General features: G+C 46.6%; 1 protein-coding gene across 1 annotated transcript in view; it reads right to left on the bottom strand.

Moving 5' to 3' along the window:
- Nucleotides 1–18,692, bottom strand: part of LOC116939115 (nitric oxide synthase 1-like) — a 55,805-nt gene that overhangs the window by 12,542 nt on the left and 24,571 nt on the right. Inside the window, exons 10-19 of the mRNA XM_032947077.2 lie at nucleotides 15,847–15,948; nucleotides 15,274–15,468; nucleotides 11,321–11,406; nucleotides 8,620–8,764; nucleotides 8,018–8,122; nucleotides 7,215–7,273; nucleotides 5,868–5,984; nucleotides 3,831–4,005; nucleotides 2,710–2,848; nucleotides 718–796 (exon numbers count right to left, since the gene is read on the bottom strand). Coding sequence (XP_032802968.2) covers nucleotides 718–796; nucleotides 2,710–2,848; nucleotides 3,831–4,005; nucleotides 5,868–5,984; nucleotides 7,215–7,273; nucleotides 8,018–8,122; nucleotides 8,620–8,764; nucleotides 11,321–11,406; nucleotides 15,274–15,468; nucleotides 15,847–15,948 — 1,202 coding nt within the window. The remainder of the gene's footprint in view (nucleotides 1–717; nucleotides 797–2,709; nucleotides 2,849–3,830; nucleotides 4,006–5,867; nucleotides 5,985–7,214; nucleotides 7,274–8,017; nucleotides 8,123–8,619; nucleotides 8,765–11,320; nucleotides 11,407–15,273; nucleotides 15,469–15,846; nucleotides 15,949–18,692) is intronic.

Genomic DNA, 18,692 nt, shown 5'->3' with positions numbered 1-18,692 from the left:
CAACACACCGGTGTTGCTGTACTAGTGACGAATTGGCCACGTTCTGTTTACGTGACAACCCTTACTAGTTGGCTGTGTCGGATGGTGGCGGGGTTTTAACGACACAACATTTAAATATTTACGCGATCCAACCCAGAAAACCTCTATTACGGATGATATTGGTCGCGAAAGCCTACGTGTTAAACAAAAAAAATGCTGTTTAAATGTTTTTGTTGGTTGGGAAAATTGCACTCCTGAAGACCAAAACGAATCCCGTAATTTGAGGGACACGGTGGTGCTAATGAATGCTGGCTATTGCTGTCATCTGTGTCCGTCTCCACGCTGCACAGAAACGTCACGTGCCGCGCAGCCACAGTTGCCTGTTGCAAGCTGTGAACGGGCTTTATTTTATCTTTGTGGAAACAACGGGGTTTTGTTTTAAGATAACGACTGCAACAATTCGCCCCACCCATGGATTAGTTTTGTATTTCAAGGACACGGTGCAAGCGCGATGCCAAAACCCACGTGCGCGGGAAAAGTGGAGTGAACATGTGTTGCGATCGCTCCGTACAGAACGACGCGTGAATCTTCACCTGGCGAAAATATCCCGCGGAGGGCGATTATTGCACGGGGGAAAGCTGCGGTTTTGCGGATCCTGAGCATGCAGATGATGGGCGTGTATCGTGAGTGCGGATCCGTGAGTGTGGCTGCGATGAGCGGAGTTGCTGCTCAAGTTACCCCGAGTCTGGACTCTGGAGGTTCTGGCAAGACAGCAGTTTGGCTCCGACAACTTTCTTCCTGTGCGTGTAGGTGTAGCCTGAAAAGCCAGCACGTGCCACATGCGGTTATGTCACACTGATATTTTTGAGTTTAGTTTTGTTGTCCTTCCCCGCAGGCTCCGATTAGCGGGGTTCTCTATGTACGTACACGTTGCGCGAGTGCACCGTCCGATTGACGCAGGGGGGCCTTGGGGGACTGCAGCCGAGGGCCACGACTTTTGCGGAGCCCTCGAAGATTAATCAGAATCACAAGTCTATATTGAGGCTGGAGGAATCCGACGAGCTATGAAGCTCTTTTTCAGCAGGGGCGGGTAGGAAAGTGACTACATTACAAAAAACCGATAGGAGTGCAAAGCATTTGGAATGGTAAGCAAGTCACTAAAACTGAATGAAATAAATAAAATTAAATGACGTATATAAGAACGAAATATATCGGTAGCAACGACACAGCCCTGCAATTGGTTGCTCACACCACTGCTGGCAGAAGGGCCTTCCGCTAGGGGGAGCTCTACAGAGTCCCTCGAAGTGTGTACGAAGAGGTGGGAAGAATGCGCACCTTACCCCACAGATTGTGACCTGCCGATCGACCAAGTGTGGTGGTGCACCCATTGATACTGCTGGGTGGACAGAGAGGCGGAGGGGTTTAAGAAATTTCCCCAATTGTTTCCAATACTGCGCTGGTGGGGGATCGAATCGAACCGGCGATATCTGCATTGCAAGTTCAGTGTGGCAAGGTGCTATCCATTGTAGCATTCTATGAATATATACACATTTATAATGGTAAATATACACAATACTGCACGGTTGTATGTACGTATGTTGAACTTCTTTCGTAACGTACGTAGCCAACCGCATTTACCGGAGGTGCGGGGGAAGGATAACAATCTAAATACAAAAGAAAGAAGTTCATCATACCCACATTCTTTGGTGTAATTGGGTAACTCAAGCTATAGCAGCACTATCTGTGTGTCTACCAATGATGTGCCTACATTGATTTAAACGAAAACTAGAACTGAAATAGGCAAGTACATAGTCCACAAATAATTAGTATTTGGCAATGGGCGTAGGTGATAAAACGAAGGAATCGAATATAGACAAAAAGCAACCCCCAGAACGATGAAGCTGCCATAAAAGTTAATCGAGGGTGCTGCACGTGTAGAGGTCTACGACCTACTTGCTTTACTGCTCTCCACACACCACCTCTGTGCAATGTTCAATCGCGCCTCCATCACTTCAAGTACGTGTTTCTGTTAAGCCTGCATCGTAGACGATCTTTGGAAGCAGTGGTTTTAGCTCATCCCCCGGGGACTGCGCTATAGACCAGGCCACCCGAGTTGGTTTCCTGGCGAGTGACGTCTGAATCGGGCCGGGAAACTCCCCACACACTGACCGACGAGAAGTGTGACCCAACAACCTCCCGTGAACGGCACGCTGTGGAGAGGCCTTCGTCCAGCAGTGGCTTGACAGAAGGCGTACAAATAAATGATTGTTCATTTAACGTTATAGTCTGTTGTAATATAGTGACTGGCAAGCAGGTGACTCTCTTCAACGAGTTGAGCCACTGAACAATTAAACGTTTGCTCTTGATAGGCTCTGTTTGAAACTAGGGTCACAGTAATATGAGCCGTGGTAAAATTATAAAAAAAACCCATTTGCCTAGGCCTTTGCTATAAAATGATAGTTCTGAATGGGCAAGTTTACCTTCTGTATCCTCTGGGCTGCAAGGCCATGGGTAAGCCACCCGTGACCCACACATCCCAAGGGTCCATGCAGTTTCTCGCCATATTTACCAACTCCACTGGACATTTGTGACACTACTGGACATCTGCGAAAAATCACTTTATAACTCATCGGATTCCTCCAGCAAAAACAACGATTCTGATTCTGATTTCTGAACCGACGGTTCTACCAAAAATCTGTTATAGTGGGAATTCGTTTCGAGAGCGGGAACCTTGTTTGAGGGAGAGGCTGGACGAGACGGGCACGAGACGATATCGCTCCGGCTTGAAGTCGCTCTCAGCGTACAGCAGCGTGGCACTCGCTTGGTCCAGGTTCACGTCCTCCCGCACGCAGAAGACGTCGCATGCAGCCTGCGCACAGCCGAATCGCAACACGACATCGGACGAGCGGCCCAGCGACTGCCCCTCATGCTGGCCAGTGGACTTTCGCTGTCAGAGTTGTTATATTTTCCAGATTATTTACTCCTTTTTCCTGCACCTCCGATGAGCACGGCTGACTATGTACGGTGAGAAAGAAGTTCAACATACATACATAAACTGAAAGCCGGTGCAGGTAACATGGGGCATCCCGTCGGTGAGATGTTAACTCCTTCGTTCAGTACGCAGGGGCCCCTGGGTTCGATCTGGACCCTGAAGCCTGCTGTATATTTGGAGCTTGCATGTTCTCTCTCCCCGTGGTCACGTGGATTTTTTTCTCCAGGTTCTCCGTTTCCCCCCCCCCCCCCCCCCACATATAGAAACATGCGCTTAAGAGTTTTGGCTGCGATAAAATAGTTATTTAGCTCAATGGACTGCACCTGGTAAAATAAAAAATCTTGTTAATTCAATCTTGATTTGAAGCTTTCGTAACTGCAGGAATCCATACTCTTTGGTTCTTTTGGTAAAGTCACTCTCATACTCACATGCCCTTTGGATTGCACCCGTTGGGTTGCACTCCCTCGTCGAGGAGGCCGCTTTCCTACCTTACAGTTACATGATAATTTCTCACATTAACATCACTAGCCCCGGCCACTTCTTTATGATCCTTGGGCTACACCCATTTAAAACCTTTTAAAACAGTCTGCCTCAGCAGCAGACCATCGCTTTCCCACCTGATGACGGGACGCTTGTGTTGCGCCCGAAACGTCGTGATTTATTTTATTTTATACCTACGTGACTTACTAATGGAAGTTTATAGTTTAGTTTACTTGAAGGCACATGGCGAAGTTGCAGATCCAAAGAAGAACAGAGAACGTATCGCCACCGAGCACATTCAGCGGGCATGCGACGGCAGCATTGGGCAGCGGCAGCAATGGGCAACTGGCAGTGGAGGGGTGAGGTGCAAGTGACTAACCTCAAAGGCCCCGCGCGCCCACGAGCGGAAGGCTTCCTCCTGTCCACACAGCTCATCCCCCTCTCCTCGAGCCATGATGCGCTCGCCACCCAGAGTGCCCAGCAGCCCGTCCAGGGCCCGGGCAAACGCACACAGCCTGGGGTAGGCGCTGGAGCCCAGACCGAACACTGAGAACCTGCACGCAAGCAAGCAGTGAGGCGTGGATTATATGGGGCTTCAAGGAACACGGCAATCGGCTGGAATTCTCGTCTGGTAACAGGGAATCCCATAAGAAAAGCCAGGGTCTACAGTTATTTGTTGTGTCTCTTTCTCTCTCATGTGTAGAGGTAAAGGAGCAGCAGCCTACAGTCGCTAGCTTACGCCACTGCTGATGGAAGGGCCTCTCCAAAGGGTATTTTAGACATCTCGGAAGGAGTGCGAGTACCGACACTTTGTATACAGAATTGTGAAATCCACAAGAGAATCGTCCAATTATCAACTCCGATTAGCACGGTTTGTCTACGTACGGTGTGAAAGAAGTTGAACATATATACGTACATAAAATTATGCAGTTGCCAGCACCACCAGTGTTTATTTCTAGTGTCTCAGGCTACCATGGGTGTGCCTGTTGGTCACTGCCTGGACCTTATTGGTAAACCCTCTTTCCTACATCCTAAAGGTTCTTAGCGCTCTTAACATATACTTAACATACGGAAAGAATGTGCCCCTACGAATTGACACAACCATTCACTCGCTGTACATTATTCCCTCGTGAATAGCAAATTTCGTGGATAATGATATTGGCCTACAAAAACCTATCCTTTAAATGAATGACCTGAAATAAATAAGCTAAATTGACTTAAAACTGCAGGAATTCATATTTTTGGGTCTTTCGTTAAAGTCACGTTATTTTTTCTTTTTTTCTTTGAACCTATCTACGTGGCTTTACCGAAAGACCGAAGAATATAAATACGCTATTAAATACATGTACATTATCTCATCACGTTGTCTCTCATCACTCTATCTCATCACCTTCTCTCTCATCACTCTATCTCATCACCTTCGCTCTCATCACCTTCGCTCTCATCACCTTCGCTCTCATCACCTTCGCTCTCATCACCTTCGCTCTCATCACCCTATCTCATCACCCTATCTCATCACTCTATCTCATCACTCCATCTCATCACTCCATCTCATCACTCCATCTCATCACTCCATCTCATCACTCTATCTCATCACCCTATCTCATCACTCTATCTCATCACTCTATCTCATCACTCTATCTCATCACTCCATCTCATCACTCCATCTCATCACTCCATCTCATCACTCCATCTCATCACTCTATCTCATCACTCCATCTCATCACTCCATCTCATCACTATATCTCATCACTCCATCTCATCACTCCATCTCATCACTCCATCTCATCACTCCATCTCATCACTCCATCTCATCACTCTATCTCATCACTCTATCTCATCACTATATCTCATCACTATATCTCATCACTCTATCTCATCACTCTATCTCATCACTCTATCTCATCACTCTATCTCATCACTCCATCTCATCACTCTATCTCATCACTCTATCTCATCACTCCATCTCATCACTCCATCTCATCACTCCATCTCATCACTCCATCTCATCACTCTATCTCATCACTCCATCTCATCACTCTATCTCATCACTCCATCTCATCACTCTATCTCATCACTCTATCTCATCACTCCATCTCATCACTCTATCTCATCACTCCATCTCATCACTCCATCTCATCACTCCATCTCATCACTCTATCTCATCACTCTATCTCATCACTCTATCTCATCACTCTATCGCATCAATTCCTTTATTTCTCTCTCTCTCTCTCGAAGCAGTCGTGCAGACGCTATTCACGGACAGCCAAAATCGCGGTTAGCAAGTCCGTGAGCAACGAGGCAATGCCACAGCCGCACTTGTTTTGATTCATTAATTGCACTGCAGGCACGCCCATGAAGACGAACCGCTCCCCCCCCTCCCCCCCCGGGGGCCAGGGTGCCGACCGCAGCCCACCTGACATTTGCCAGCGGTTCCACGCTCTCCAACGTGTTGCTGCGAAGGAGTGCGCCTTCCGTGAAGGCCAGGCGTGGGCGCTCCAGTTGCGGGGGAACGCGACTCACCTTGAATCGCCTGCAGAAAGAGAACCCCGAGCTTTGATGCGACGCTTTTGAAAAAAAAAAAATCCTGAAAGGCCGACACGGCGTGGGTGAGGGTTGGGGTTGCGGGGCGGAGAGATACCGCTGTACACAAAATTCTGGTCATTTTGATTGAAAAGGTCAGGGAGTGGTGCACGATATTTTTTATGAGACGTGTAATTTAAAATTCTCGGATGTGGGAGGGATGCACTCATGCAGGTATACGTGCGAGGTTACCGAAGAGGTATATGTGATTCATTCTTCACGACCGTACAGATTTTTTTTATTTTACGCTCAATTTTTTTCCCCTTTGTTTCATCAATGTCGAGAGATTCAACTGCATCTCACCATTTATTTGAATTGACGCACAGTCAAGGTTAATGAATACCATGGAAAGCCTCACAAAGATACACTGTTTTAATTCACATGTCATTTATTTACCAAAGAAGGTTTTTTTCTGAGTTTCACAATTTGAATTCACACACAATCATCATAATGGTAATTCATTTTCCGAATAAAGCCTCACCGAGTCTCAAGTCATACATTTTCTCGAAGGGCATAATTAGATGTTTGCTAATTCAATTGAATATTTTTTTAATAATAATAGGGTTTTCCCCTTTTTTTCTGGCAACAAAATTGAAACCTTTTTTACACGGATTCATGTCTGCATTAACCACAATACCTGCAGTCAAAATGCAAAAAAAAAGGTTTCAGTTTTGTTGCCAGAAAAAAGGGGAAAAACCCTATTATTACATTTTGGTACTGGCAAAGGAGGTCTAATGATGAGTATTTTTCTCTCATTACTTTCTGTTGCAAAGGAACTCGGATTTGTGTAAGAGTCACATGTGTACACGCGGTAGTACCCAAACAGCCCACTTGATGTGGAGCATGTAAAAAAACCAACATCTCAACGTGAATTAGACCTTCGATTCCACTCTTGATGCAGTCACACATTACAATGAGTAGAGTAGATCCGGGGGGAATATTTTTACAAACGAAAACTCGCATTTATCTATGACAGTGCGTTAAAACATATCTAAACAGAGGAACGAAGGGTCAATGCCAATTTTTTGGCGAATTATACATATCCTTTAAGGCTGTGTTATGAGTGAACGTATTGAGATAGTTGTTTGTGCTGTGCGCACCATTGCCAATGCAGCATCACCGTGTAATCCGATTAATATTGAGCAAGTGCTGTTGAGGAAGAAGAAGATGAGGAACTCACTGTTCCTCAGCGTGGCTCGTCAAAGGATGCTGCATCTCCAATAGCGACAGCCAAAACTTCTGCAGTCCGACCAACGGTATGTGGATAGAAACAGCAAGATGTTAATAAAAGGCTTCCTTCGTGAGGCACAATCTAGGCAGCATACGCTATTTATGCCATTGTTGATTGTACTTGCTTTATGTATGTTGAACTTCTTTCGCACCGTATGTAGCCAGCCGTGCTCATTCGGGTTATTTTTTTTGTCTTGAAACAGACACCTTTCATCCCAATAGGCTCGCACGTGCAGCGCTTTGCCAATCGACTGCAGGATAAAGGCCTCTTCCATACCGTGCGGGTTTGTGGGGGTTACTTGACCATACTTCACCAGGCTGGTCAGTGGAAGTTGTGAAGTCGAGTAACATAGATGTGGTGAGTAGGGGGGGAGGGTGGTATACAGCACAGAACAATGGATTTTGCTGTCGTGCTCTCTGCTGCCCACCACTGTAGCTCGGAAGCCTATAACACTTGGTGGCCACCAATCCAAGCACGGTTGAGACTCATTTCCTGCTTGGCTTTCAAGATCTGACAGAACGCATTGCATTCTGCATTGCGTTCTGGGTGATTTGGTTCAATAGCTCTGACTTGGCAATAAATACAGCCAATGTGTCCATCGATCGACCTACGGACTGCTTGGCCCTGAGTGTGACACCGGGCCGGTGGCGATTTCATTCTTCTTTAGCGCTCCAATAACGGCCGTGCACAAAAGACGTTCCGAGGGACGCCGGCGGCAAAACGCGAAACTTCTGAAAAGCCTTCCGTCAAACCTGGCCGTTCTCGGGCGGGTCCCCGTTTCCGAACGTGCTGGTCACCAGCAGCACCAGGGCCTCGTGCTCCAGGTGTACGACGTCGTAGTCCTGCATGCACATCACCTGGCACCAATGCGGCCGCACAACGCGGTCCGTGAGCCGAGCGGGTTGCTCGCTGCCGTCTGGGGTGGAAAATGCTACCAGTGCCCACCGTGGGAAATTATCTTACCAAGGGCAGTGTTCACCATGGGCAGTGTTCATCACCCAAGGGCAGGCTTGGATAATTTACATGAATAATGGTGCTTTATTGAAGCAACTAGCCCAGTAATGGGAATGTGGAATTTTTACATGTGGCTCAGAGATAAATAAATAAAAATTCTACATTTGTCTACTTTTTTAGTTGTAACAATCGCTGTTCAAATATTCAAATTTAAAACATTATTATACTTGGTTTACATCAGAAGCCAACAAATAAAAAATATGAATTTTGTGACATTGACATGGGTGACAACACATTCTTATGCAATACAAGCCAACTAAATGAGATTACTAAACAAATATTCATGGGACTTTATGAAAAACAGATTATACTAATTCCCCACGTACGTGTTTTTTCTAACCTTTGCATCAAAGGCGTGCTTGAAAATTTCACACAGAGAGTTAGCGAAGGCCTGGGACTTCCCCGTCTCGGTGGCGTAGAGGATGATGGCTCTGACGCGGCGGGCCATGGCCTTGCCCATGAGCTGAGCAGAAAACTTCACCGCCCTACAGCACCACACGACACGTGCCTCCACATTTCACTTCACAACATATACCGCCACGTGTCACAGTTACTGACGAATTGGGGTGTTGCACGAAACGTCGGGATGACGTTCCTTGAGTTGCGTCACAGTATCGTGAGAGTGGTGGCTTAGGGAAGCCTTCATCCAGCAGTAGATTGATCGTGGCTGATGAAGACCTACATTTTTCCTCTCCACCTTGCGCCTCTCTCGAAGCATTGCAATCCATATTTTAAATCTTTCCCTTCCATCCAGCCTTTTTCACAGCATTCCCAGTTTAACTGTCTGCTCCTTCCATCGCCCCTCTGAATTTTTATTTGTTACCTTCTTATCTTATTATAATTTAATACAGCGCCTTAATGAAGGTGCTGAACAAAGAATTAGCTATTAGTGCAGCAGAAGTGTGAAGGATGGTAGTACATGAGTATGATGGTGCCTGAAATAAACGGGGATGGTGGTGTTAGTGATAAGGGAGTGGGAAAAGGTGGGGTTTGAGTAAGCGAGGGAAAATAAGTATTTGACCCCTCTGCAAAACATGACTTAGTACTTGGTGGCAAAACCCTTGTTGGCAATCACAGAGGTCAGACGTTTCTTGTAGTTGGCTACTAGGTTGGCACACATCTCAGAAGGGATTTTGTCCCACTCCTCTTTGCAGATCTTCTCCAAGTCATTAAGGTTTCGAGGCTGACGTTTGGCAACTCGAACCTTCAGCTCCCTCCACAGATTTTCTATGGGATTAAGGTCTGGAGACTGGCTAGGCCACTCCAGGACCTTAATGTGCTTCTTCTTGAGCCACTCCTTTGTTGCCTTGGCCGTGTGTTTTGGGTCATTGTCATGCTGGAATACTCATCCACGACCCATTTTCAATGCCCTGGCTGAGGGAAGGAGGTTCTCACCCAAGATTTGACGGTACAATGGCCCCGTCCATCGTTCCTTTGATGCGGTGAATTTGTCCTGTCCCCTTAGCAGAAAAAACACCCCAAAAGCATAATGTTTCCACCTCCATGTTTGACGGTGGGGATGGTGTTCTTGGGGTCATAGGGAGCATTCCTCCTCCTCCAAACACGGCGAGTTGAATTGATGCCAAAGAGCTCCATTTTGGTCTCATCTGACCACAACACTTTCACCCAGTTGTCCTCTGAATCATTCAGATGTTCATTGGCAAACTTCAGACGGGCATGTATATGTGCTTTCTTGAGCAGGGGGACCTTGCGGGCGCTGCAGGATTTCAGTCCTTCACAGCGTAGTGTGTTACCAATTGTTTTCTTGGTGACTATGGTCCCAGCTGCCTTGAGATCATTGACAAGATCCTTCCGTGTAGTTCTGGGCTGATTCCTCACCGTTCTCATGATCATTGCAACTCCACGAGGTGAGGTCATGCATGGAGCCCCAAGTCGCGGGAGATTGACAGTTCTTTTGTGTTTCTTCCATTTGTGAATAATCGCACCAACTGTTGTCACCTTCTCACCAAGCTGCTTGGCAATGGTCTTGTAGCCCATTCCAGCCTTGTGTAGGTCGACAATCTTGTCCCTGACATCCTTGGAGAGCTCTTTGGTCTTGGCCATGGTGGAGAGTTTGGAATCTGATTGATTGCTTCTGTGGACAGGTGTCTTTTATACAGGTAACAAGCTGAGATTAGGAGCACTCCCTTTAAGAGTGTGCTCCTAATCTCAGCTCGTTACCTGTATAAAAGACACCTGGGAGCCAGAAATCTTTCTGATTGAGAGGGGGTCAAATACTTATTTCCCTCATTAAAATGCAAATCAATTTATAACATTTTTGACATGCGTTTTTCTGGATTTTGTTGTTGTTATTCTGTCTCTCACTGTTCAAATAAACCTACCATTAAAATTATAGACTGATCATTTCTTTGTCAGTGGGCAAACGTACAAAATCAGCAGGGGATCAAATACTTTTTTTCCTCACTGTACTTGGGGCAAAAATATGCAAACAAACATGCTGTGATAATATCATAACATCATCAATTTGGATACTGACGAAAAGGTCCCATATATATAAGCTGTTTCCTCTTCGCAGCCTCCTTGTCCCACCCTGCGTCGCGTGTACAGCTGATTTCTAGCAGGGGTTTGGCTGCATCCTCTTTACGGATGTCTCTGATTATTTGTGAGATTCATTGATACGTTTTTTACACTGATTGTACCGCAGAGCATTACCTAAATTAAAACACGACAGAAATTATGACGATCTCATCCGCCTAATTGCCTGGATGTTACTGATATTGTGAATTATACAGCAGCTGCTGCTAATGGTGTCAATGACTGTGAAGATCGTGAAGGTGATGATGCCATTCAGGGTCATCATGACAAATATTATCAGACATAGCTGTAGGCGATAGAGGCAGTTAATCTTGGGTGAGAATGGCACAGTATCTAAAGCACTTAACTGATATCATTTATAAACACGTTTCGTAAAACTCACTGTATGCACGTAACAACATTTATCAAAGCGGTTCTATTCATATATTATGCCGGTTTGTTATGATAAAATTCGCTATTTATAGATAGGGATGCAGAGTACTCACTTGGCTAGCTTTTTAAATCCGATTTGCTTTCGCCTTGTCCCGGTTTCATTCCCATTATTCCAGTTACAGCTCTTCCACGCCTCTGGCTGCGATTGACAAAGAACACATTTTACACAAATACTCACAGCCAGCCAGCCCGCCCCGTGTAATAATGGAAACCCTTTGCTTCAGGGAACAAGACACACATGTTTTACAAACATGACTATTTTAAAAAAAAAACTGTTACTTGAAAGTTATGAATCCTGTAAAACTGCTGAGGTTTTCAACAAATTCACAGTATCGTTGTTTGCATAATAGCTCACACATTTCACAATTATTTTATCTGATTAAAATGAATTAAATGGCAAGGATCAAACTCGGGTTATTGGGTTCGTTGCTCAGTGTGCAAGGCATTGCACTGCTACAACCTCGTCAATCTTTTAAATGGTAATGACCGTATGCTTCGAATTATAATATTAACGTTTTGTCTGTAATTTAATTGCACAAATTAGGGGTGCACCCTATAATGCGGAACACGTGTGAGTACGTGTGTGTACATGTGGAGGGATGCAGGAAAGGCCGATGAGTCAGATACCTTCTATGACCTCCTGTCACAGGTGCGCGCTAAAGTGTCCCCTTGGGATAGAGTCATCTTGTTGGGTGACTTCAATGCCTGAGTTGGTCATGCTGCTGGCACCTGGTCTGGAGTGATTGGAGGGCATGGGCCAGATCAGCTCAATACCAACGGTAGGAGGCTACTCGATTTTTGTGCAGCCCATGGGCTTGTAATTACCAACACACTGTTCCGGCATTGGCGCATCCACACAACATCATGGATGCATGCCGGGTCCAAGCAAGAACATCTGCTGGACTACATAGTGATGGAAAAGCGGATGCGGTCCCATGTCCTTGACACCAGGACCTACCGTGGAGCTGATCTGCCCACTAACCATCGACTTGTCATCTGTAAGATGCGCCTGCCATTCTTTCACTCCGATGGTGGGTGTACACCCAGAACCTAATTCAAACCCATAGTTGCATGGTCTCAGCTAGCTGATGACAGTTGCAAGCGAGAATTTCATCATCGCTTGCGGCTGGGGTTGGCATCGTCCCCCACTCCTCCTGATGTCGAGGGGAAATGGGCGAGGTTTAGGACTGCGGCTCATGCAGCTGCAATGGCTGCTTTGGGTACACGGTACAGACCACCCCAGAGACCCTGGATGACAGAGGAGGTGTTCAGGCTGGCTGAGAAAAAAGCGACAGGTCCACTCTCATCGTTTACAGCATCCCACGTCAGAGAATGAGGAGGCTTACCTCATTCTATGATCTGGAATGCTGTAGACAAGGATGGGTGGTGGTCATGGGTTGCTGAGGAAATGGAGTCTGCCTCAATGGCCCGCGATCACAAATCGCTCTTTAACTCCATCAAACAAGTAACCTCACCTATTACCATCATTAGAGGAAAGAACGGTGATCCAATCTCCGACCCCCAGGAACAGGTTTGCAGATTTGCTGAGGATTTCTGTGAGGTCCTGGGGGAGGTGAAATCCCTCAGCCTGGAAAACATTGTGGGACAAATTGGGGATGACCCTGCTGAGGCTGAGGTGCCTCAAATATTGGAAGAAGTCACCCCCTGTGAGTGGCTGGCTGAGGTGCCATCTGTTGAGGAAGTACTGAAGGCGATCCAGAGTCTGAGACCAGGAAAGGCACTGGGCAGAGATGATCTCCAAAGCGAAATGCTGAGGGAGGATGGCGTTTGTGCACAGACTTTCCTACATGACATCATAACAACAGTCTGGACCACTGGACGGGTTCCGCAGGATTGGAAGGATGCCCTGGTGGTCCCCCTCTTTACGAAGGGGGACCGCACAGACTGTAACAACTGCAGGGGCATCTCACTCCTCAGTGTTCCAGGAAAGGTCCTGGCAAGGATTAATCAACATTGCCTTGCCAGGCACACTGAGGAGAGGTTTGCAGAGCCCCAATGTGGTTTCAAGAAAGGGCGGTCCAGCACAGATGCCATATTTCTGTCCATCTGCTACAGCAGAGGTGTAGGGAATTCCAACAAGACCTACATCTCTGCTTTATTGACTTGGTCAAGGCCTATTATACCATCAGTAGGCCTGGGCTCTGAGTTGCTCTTCGTACTTTTGGAGTCACTGACCCTCTCTCACGATTATTAAGGACCTTCATGATGGTGAGCGGGCCCGGGTAAAACTACGTGGCTGTGAGTCGGAGCCATTCCCTGTTCACCTTGGGGTACGACAGGGATGTCCTCTGGCTCCCACATTATTTAACATCTATTTCGACCAGGTAGTTCGTGAAACCTTCAATAGCTAAACTGGAGGAATTTCCATCTGGTACAGATACAATGGCAGGCAGATCGATGCCCGGTTGCAGTCAAGGGATGGCTCCCTTTTGCTCAACCACGTTTTGTATGCCGATGATCTGGTAATTGCTGCTCACTCAGGAGGAGTTGGAGGCGCTACTTTTGTATCTGGAGCTCGCCATTAAGAGGTGGGGCCTTACCATCAGCCCCACCAAAACTAAGCACCTGCCTGGGTATGTTGTACCATCGGACACTCCACCCCAACAACTCCCAATTGGTGATAGGGCAGTTGTGGAGAGATTGGAGAGTTTCCCATACCTGGGCAGTGTGCTCATGACCAGCTCCGGTTTGACAGCAGAGGTCTCACTCCGAATCAGTCGAGTGGCATTATCTTTTCCTCGGTTATGTAACGCTGTGTGGAAGCTACCTGGTATGTCGCTCCACACAAAGCTTCAGGTCTTCTCGGCTACAGTCATTTCCTCCTTTCTCTACGCATATGAAACGTGGACCTCCCTAATGGAACATTTTCATTTAGGCTGACCTGCCTACGATCCATCATGGGTTTAACCAGGCTGGATTTTGTGAGGAGCTCACAAATCCTTGAAAAATCTGGACAAAGTCCCATCGGTGAGCTTCTCTGTCAGGCAAGGCTGCGTTGGCTGGGTCATGTAGCCCGCATGCCCAGCCACCACATGCCTAAACAGCTTTTGTTCGGCCGGATCGAGGGGGCTAAACGGGCGCGGCAGTGGACTTGCTGATGACTGATACCAGCGGTGTCAAGATTGGCCTCTGTGGAGGAGGCTCGTGAAGGACGCTACTGGGCAGTTGGAAGCAGTCGCCCTCTCACAACAACAAGCGGAGCGCCGGGTGGCTAAAGTACAGCAAGTTGGCACAGTAGAGGGCACAGGTGGTGCATCAGCCACTCATCTCAGTCAGTCGACCTGTGGTACTTGGGTCTGCCCCGTGACCTGCCAGCAGGCGTTCGACACTTCACGTGGCCTCAACGTGCACATAGCCTGGCACAAGCGTCGTGGTGACGTCACCACCACTTAGTGGTGAATGGCGGTTGTTGTTGTAAATGTGAACAGATTTGTCCAAATTTATAGATACTGGAAAATATTTGGGGTGGGTCATACTCTACAGAGCATCTTATAATCCAGAGAATACGGTGAAATATTCCGAATCATTTTCTGCTGGAGCTTGTGAGCAATGCCGCGTATCTCATCCAGGGGGTGATAGTGTCTTTTGTTGTTGTTGGGTTCCACCGCGGCTAAGGTGAGATGTTACTTAACAGGGCGCCATGGTTGCAAGATGTTAACTACCCGCCTGGTATACAGGAGGTCGTGGGTTACATTCCAACCCTGACGCCTGTATATTTGGAATTTGCGTCTCTCTCCCCATGGTCATGTGGATTTTTTTGTCCGGGTCCTCTGGTTCTTCCCTTACATTTAGAATCAACATGGGTTTAGAGTATTTGACTACTATACATTTCCACGTGATAAGCCTCTTCGTTGAGCTACCATTTTTTTCAGGTCGCTTCTGAAAAAAAAGCCATATAGCTCAGTGAGCCTTGGTCAAACAAAAATAGTCAAACACAATAAATGGTATATATTAAGGTTGCGGAGTCTGGGCCCCATCGTCACACCTGGTGGAAGAAGGCCGGTGTGAGGATGTAGTTGAGCATCTCCTGGTGGAAGACGGGGGTGAGCGAGCCGGAAATAGGGGGCACGATCCACACCCAGTCGGCCGGACAGCCACCCCGAACGCGGCCCTCCGTCTCTAGGTGCTTCATGAACGAGTCAGTCACCGAGTGGTGGTCCACGATTGTGACGCGGTCCAACTGCGACATAGGGAACAGCCACCCCATAATAACAATACATCATAACGGATTATTGATCATCACAATAATAATCTTACAATGTCACAATTTACATAGAATCATTGCTGGAAATTCCAGATGGAAGTGGACAGAGGCACGGAAAACAACAGACGACTGGGAAGGCAGCCAGAAACGGAACCAAGACATTCCCAAGCTTTGTGGCCCTACAACGGGATATTTGGGGTCAACTCCGTTAAAGAGATGGAGTGATGACATTATCTCAAGTGCAAGAACGAGATGGATGATTCCATCACAATCATGATGATGACAATGGGATTATCATGGCTGATGATGGTGATGACAAATTAGAGGCTAATCTTTGCTTCACTTCGTTAAAACCTGGAAACTGTGCAGGACGGCGATATTGATTTCCACCAACGCTTGGTCCTTCCACAACGAGGAGACGTTTCTGATGTCCAGCCCCATCCTGACGGCCACCGCCTGGGATGCAGAAAAGCGACAGTCAAAACCCCTCGGGGGAGAGAAAAGTGGCCCAGCAGCCCAAAAGAATTCGGCTTCAGAAAAAAAACACCCGTAAAACGGTTCGTGCAAAATAGCCACAGGTGTTCCCGGTGTGAGAACAAATTATTTAGTAAAAGTAAATTAAGTGGTTGGTGTTTTTTTTTTTTTAAACGTGAGCCCAATAGACCACACGAACGGGGGGAAGAATATATGAAAAAAAGGTGGAAAAAAAGTGAAAAAAACAACATAATTAGTTCGAATTTTAACCCTGTGCTGACACTCAAATACATTGCCTATACCTCGACTCTCACCGTGCAAAGCGTTGGTGAAAGCAACTTCCGCGCAAATCCACTCTTTCACGTCACTCGAAGAGCTGTAATAATAAAATGCACTGTCGTGTCATGGACTGTGCTCCTTTTTCTTTGCGGGAGTAGTGGCGCAGTGGGTTATCGCACTGCGTTGTGAACACCGGCTTTCCAAGTTCTAATCCTGGTCATGGCTAACATCGGTGGCGATGCGATCCTGTCCCTCTCTCTCTCTCTCTTCACCAGCCCACACCGAGCAGCCGATGAAGCATTGTCAAACAACCCCGGTGACTGCCACGGTGTGGGGAGGTCATCATCCAGCAGTGAATAGACAATGGCGGCCATGCATTAATTATGATTAATTATTTACTGTGCTTTGCAAGGATCGCACGTGCTGGATGTGCCAAGCATTGATATATGCATGCACACAAAAATAATGGGAGATCTGTAATAACACTGTGTAACAAATGTATTTATTTTTTGTTCCTGGGTAGTAAGTGTTATTTCCTAATTGCTTATGCCTCAAAAGTACAGAAAATTATTCCCCACAAACTTTGCTTTTGTGACCAGGACAGTGATATTTAAAAATGTTCCTATTTTCAATGAGAAAACGTGGTGTGCATTTGTGTAATTCCTTCACACAAAGTCCTGGTCACAAAAGCAAAGTTTGTGGGGAATAGTAGCCATTTTCTATACTTTTTAGGCATAAACAATTAAAAAATAACACTTACTACCCAGGGACAAAAATCATGTTCCATAGTGTAATGTATGGGAAATTGTGTGCATTTGGTAGGGAGTCGAGGATTGAGATTCAACATTGGCTGTGCTTGCGGAGGCGTGCATGAACAGCTGTCGCTGTGACAGCAAACTGAAAAGTTGGAAACCGCGAGCCCATCGCTGCCTTTCCTGACATTGGAAAAATAGGGAAAAACAAACTTTAATTTAAAAAAATCCTCGCTGCCGTGAAATAACACGGATGCATTGGCTAGACGTAACCACGCACCCCGAATAGAATGCAGCGCCGTGAGCTATGACTGTAAAAAGAAAAAGGTTCAAAACTACGAAGGAAAAAAACGCGACCTTTCAAAAAATCACACGAGGTCTGTCTGGTCGTAGGGATATCTGTGGACGGCACATAGTAAACATACCCTCCTGGTTATGCTGCCTGCGTTAGGGTGTACGGTTGAGAAATACTTTACCGGGTAGTTACCGTAATGAAGGTAGAACCTGAAAACGTGGGGGGCTCCGTAAACCAATACAATGATTCGCTTTTGGGTTGGGCCACCTCGTACTTGAATATAATTGTCATTAATCCCTCCACCACCCGACAAGATTGTCACATTCGTGCCACTGCATCGATCAAAGTCCGACGCACAAAGCCCCTCGCCGTTGTCGTGAGACGTTGAGTCGTGAAAAGTCTCAAGCCACCGGCGAGAAGCTTTATTGGTCTGCGTTTGATCCATACGGCGGCACGTATGAAATAATATCTTTGCAAACATGACAATCTGGTCAGCAAAATTTGAATGAAACGGCGGTGTTATGCGGCCGAACCCTAAAAGCAAATACGAATCAAAACGCAGGGGTCAGTGCATCGCGAACTCCATTAAAGTATGAGGCCTATTATGTGGCTTAGATAAATTAGCCATAACCTTCCTCTGTGCTCTCGGTGGGGGGGGGGGTCCATTCAACCATTGTGTTGCATTCATTGAAAACCTCTTGAAATATTTTATACAAAGCTGCTGTGCGTGTGGACGCGCACAAAAAAAAAAACTCGATATCACGAAAGAACGTTTGCATGAATAAAAACACAAATCATGGTCAGTGGACATATTGTGAGGTCGAATAGCTAGCCTACAATATGAAGGTAATTGGTAATACTAATAATAACATAAGTGCTACCGTCAATACTCATGGTCATGATTGTGGGTTGTGCGTGCACATGCTTGCATCATTTGGTATCGAGGCCTTTGTATAATTGGACAAGGTCAATGATGCAGTATGTATTGCCTTCAAACACAGCCCTTGTTATGCACAAGCCGTGCAGCTGTGTTTTTATTATGAGATCAGATGCGCCGGCTGAATTTTGAGTATACGTGCAAAACTTGTATTCGTCACCTGAAAAACACACACACCACGGTGGCGAAATGTTAACTCCCTCGCCTAGTATACAGGAGGTCGTGGGTTCCATCCGGACACTGACGCCTGTATCTTTGGAGTTTGCATGTTCTCTCTCTCCCCGTGGTCGCGTTTTTTTTTCTTTTTCTCCAGGTCCTCCGGTTTTTCCCTCCACATTTAGAAACATGAATTTAGGTTATTTGGCTGCTAGACATTTCCACGTGATAAGCCATTTCGTGCAGCTATCGTCTGTGGCTGGGTCGCCTCTCTAAAAGAGCTACATAGCTCAGTGGGCCTTAACTT

This window comes from Petromyzon marinus, chromosome 5 (assembly GCF_048934315.1).
Source record: "Petromyzon marinus isolate PM22_M1 ecotype Great Lakes invasive population chromosome 5, UKy_Petmar_22M1.pri1.0, whole genome shotgun sequence".
NCBI classification, from domain to species: domain Eukaryota; kingdom Metazoa; phylum Chordata; class Hyperoartia; order Petromyzontiformes; family Petromyzontidae; genus Petromyzon; species Petromyzon marinus.
The sequence above is the reverse complement of the archived record's forward strand: the minus strand, read 5'-3'. Positions and strand labels throughout refer to the sequence as shown.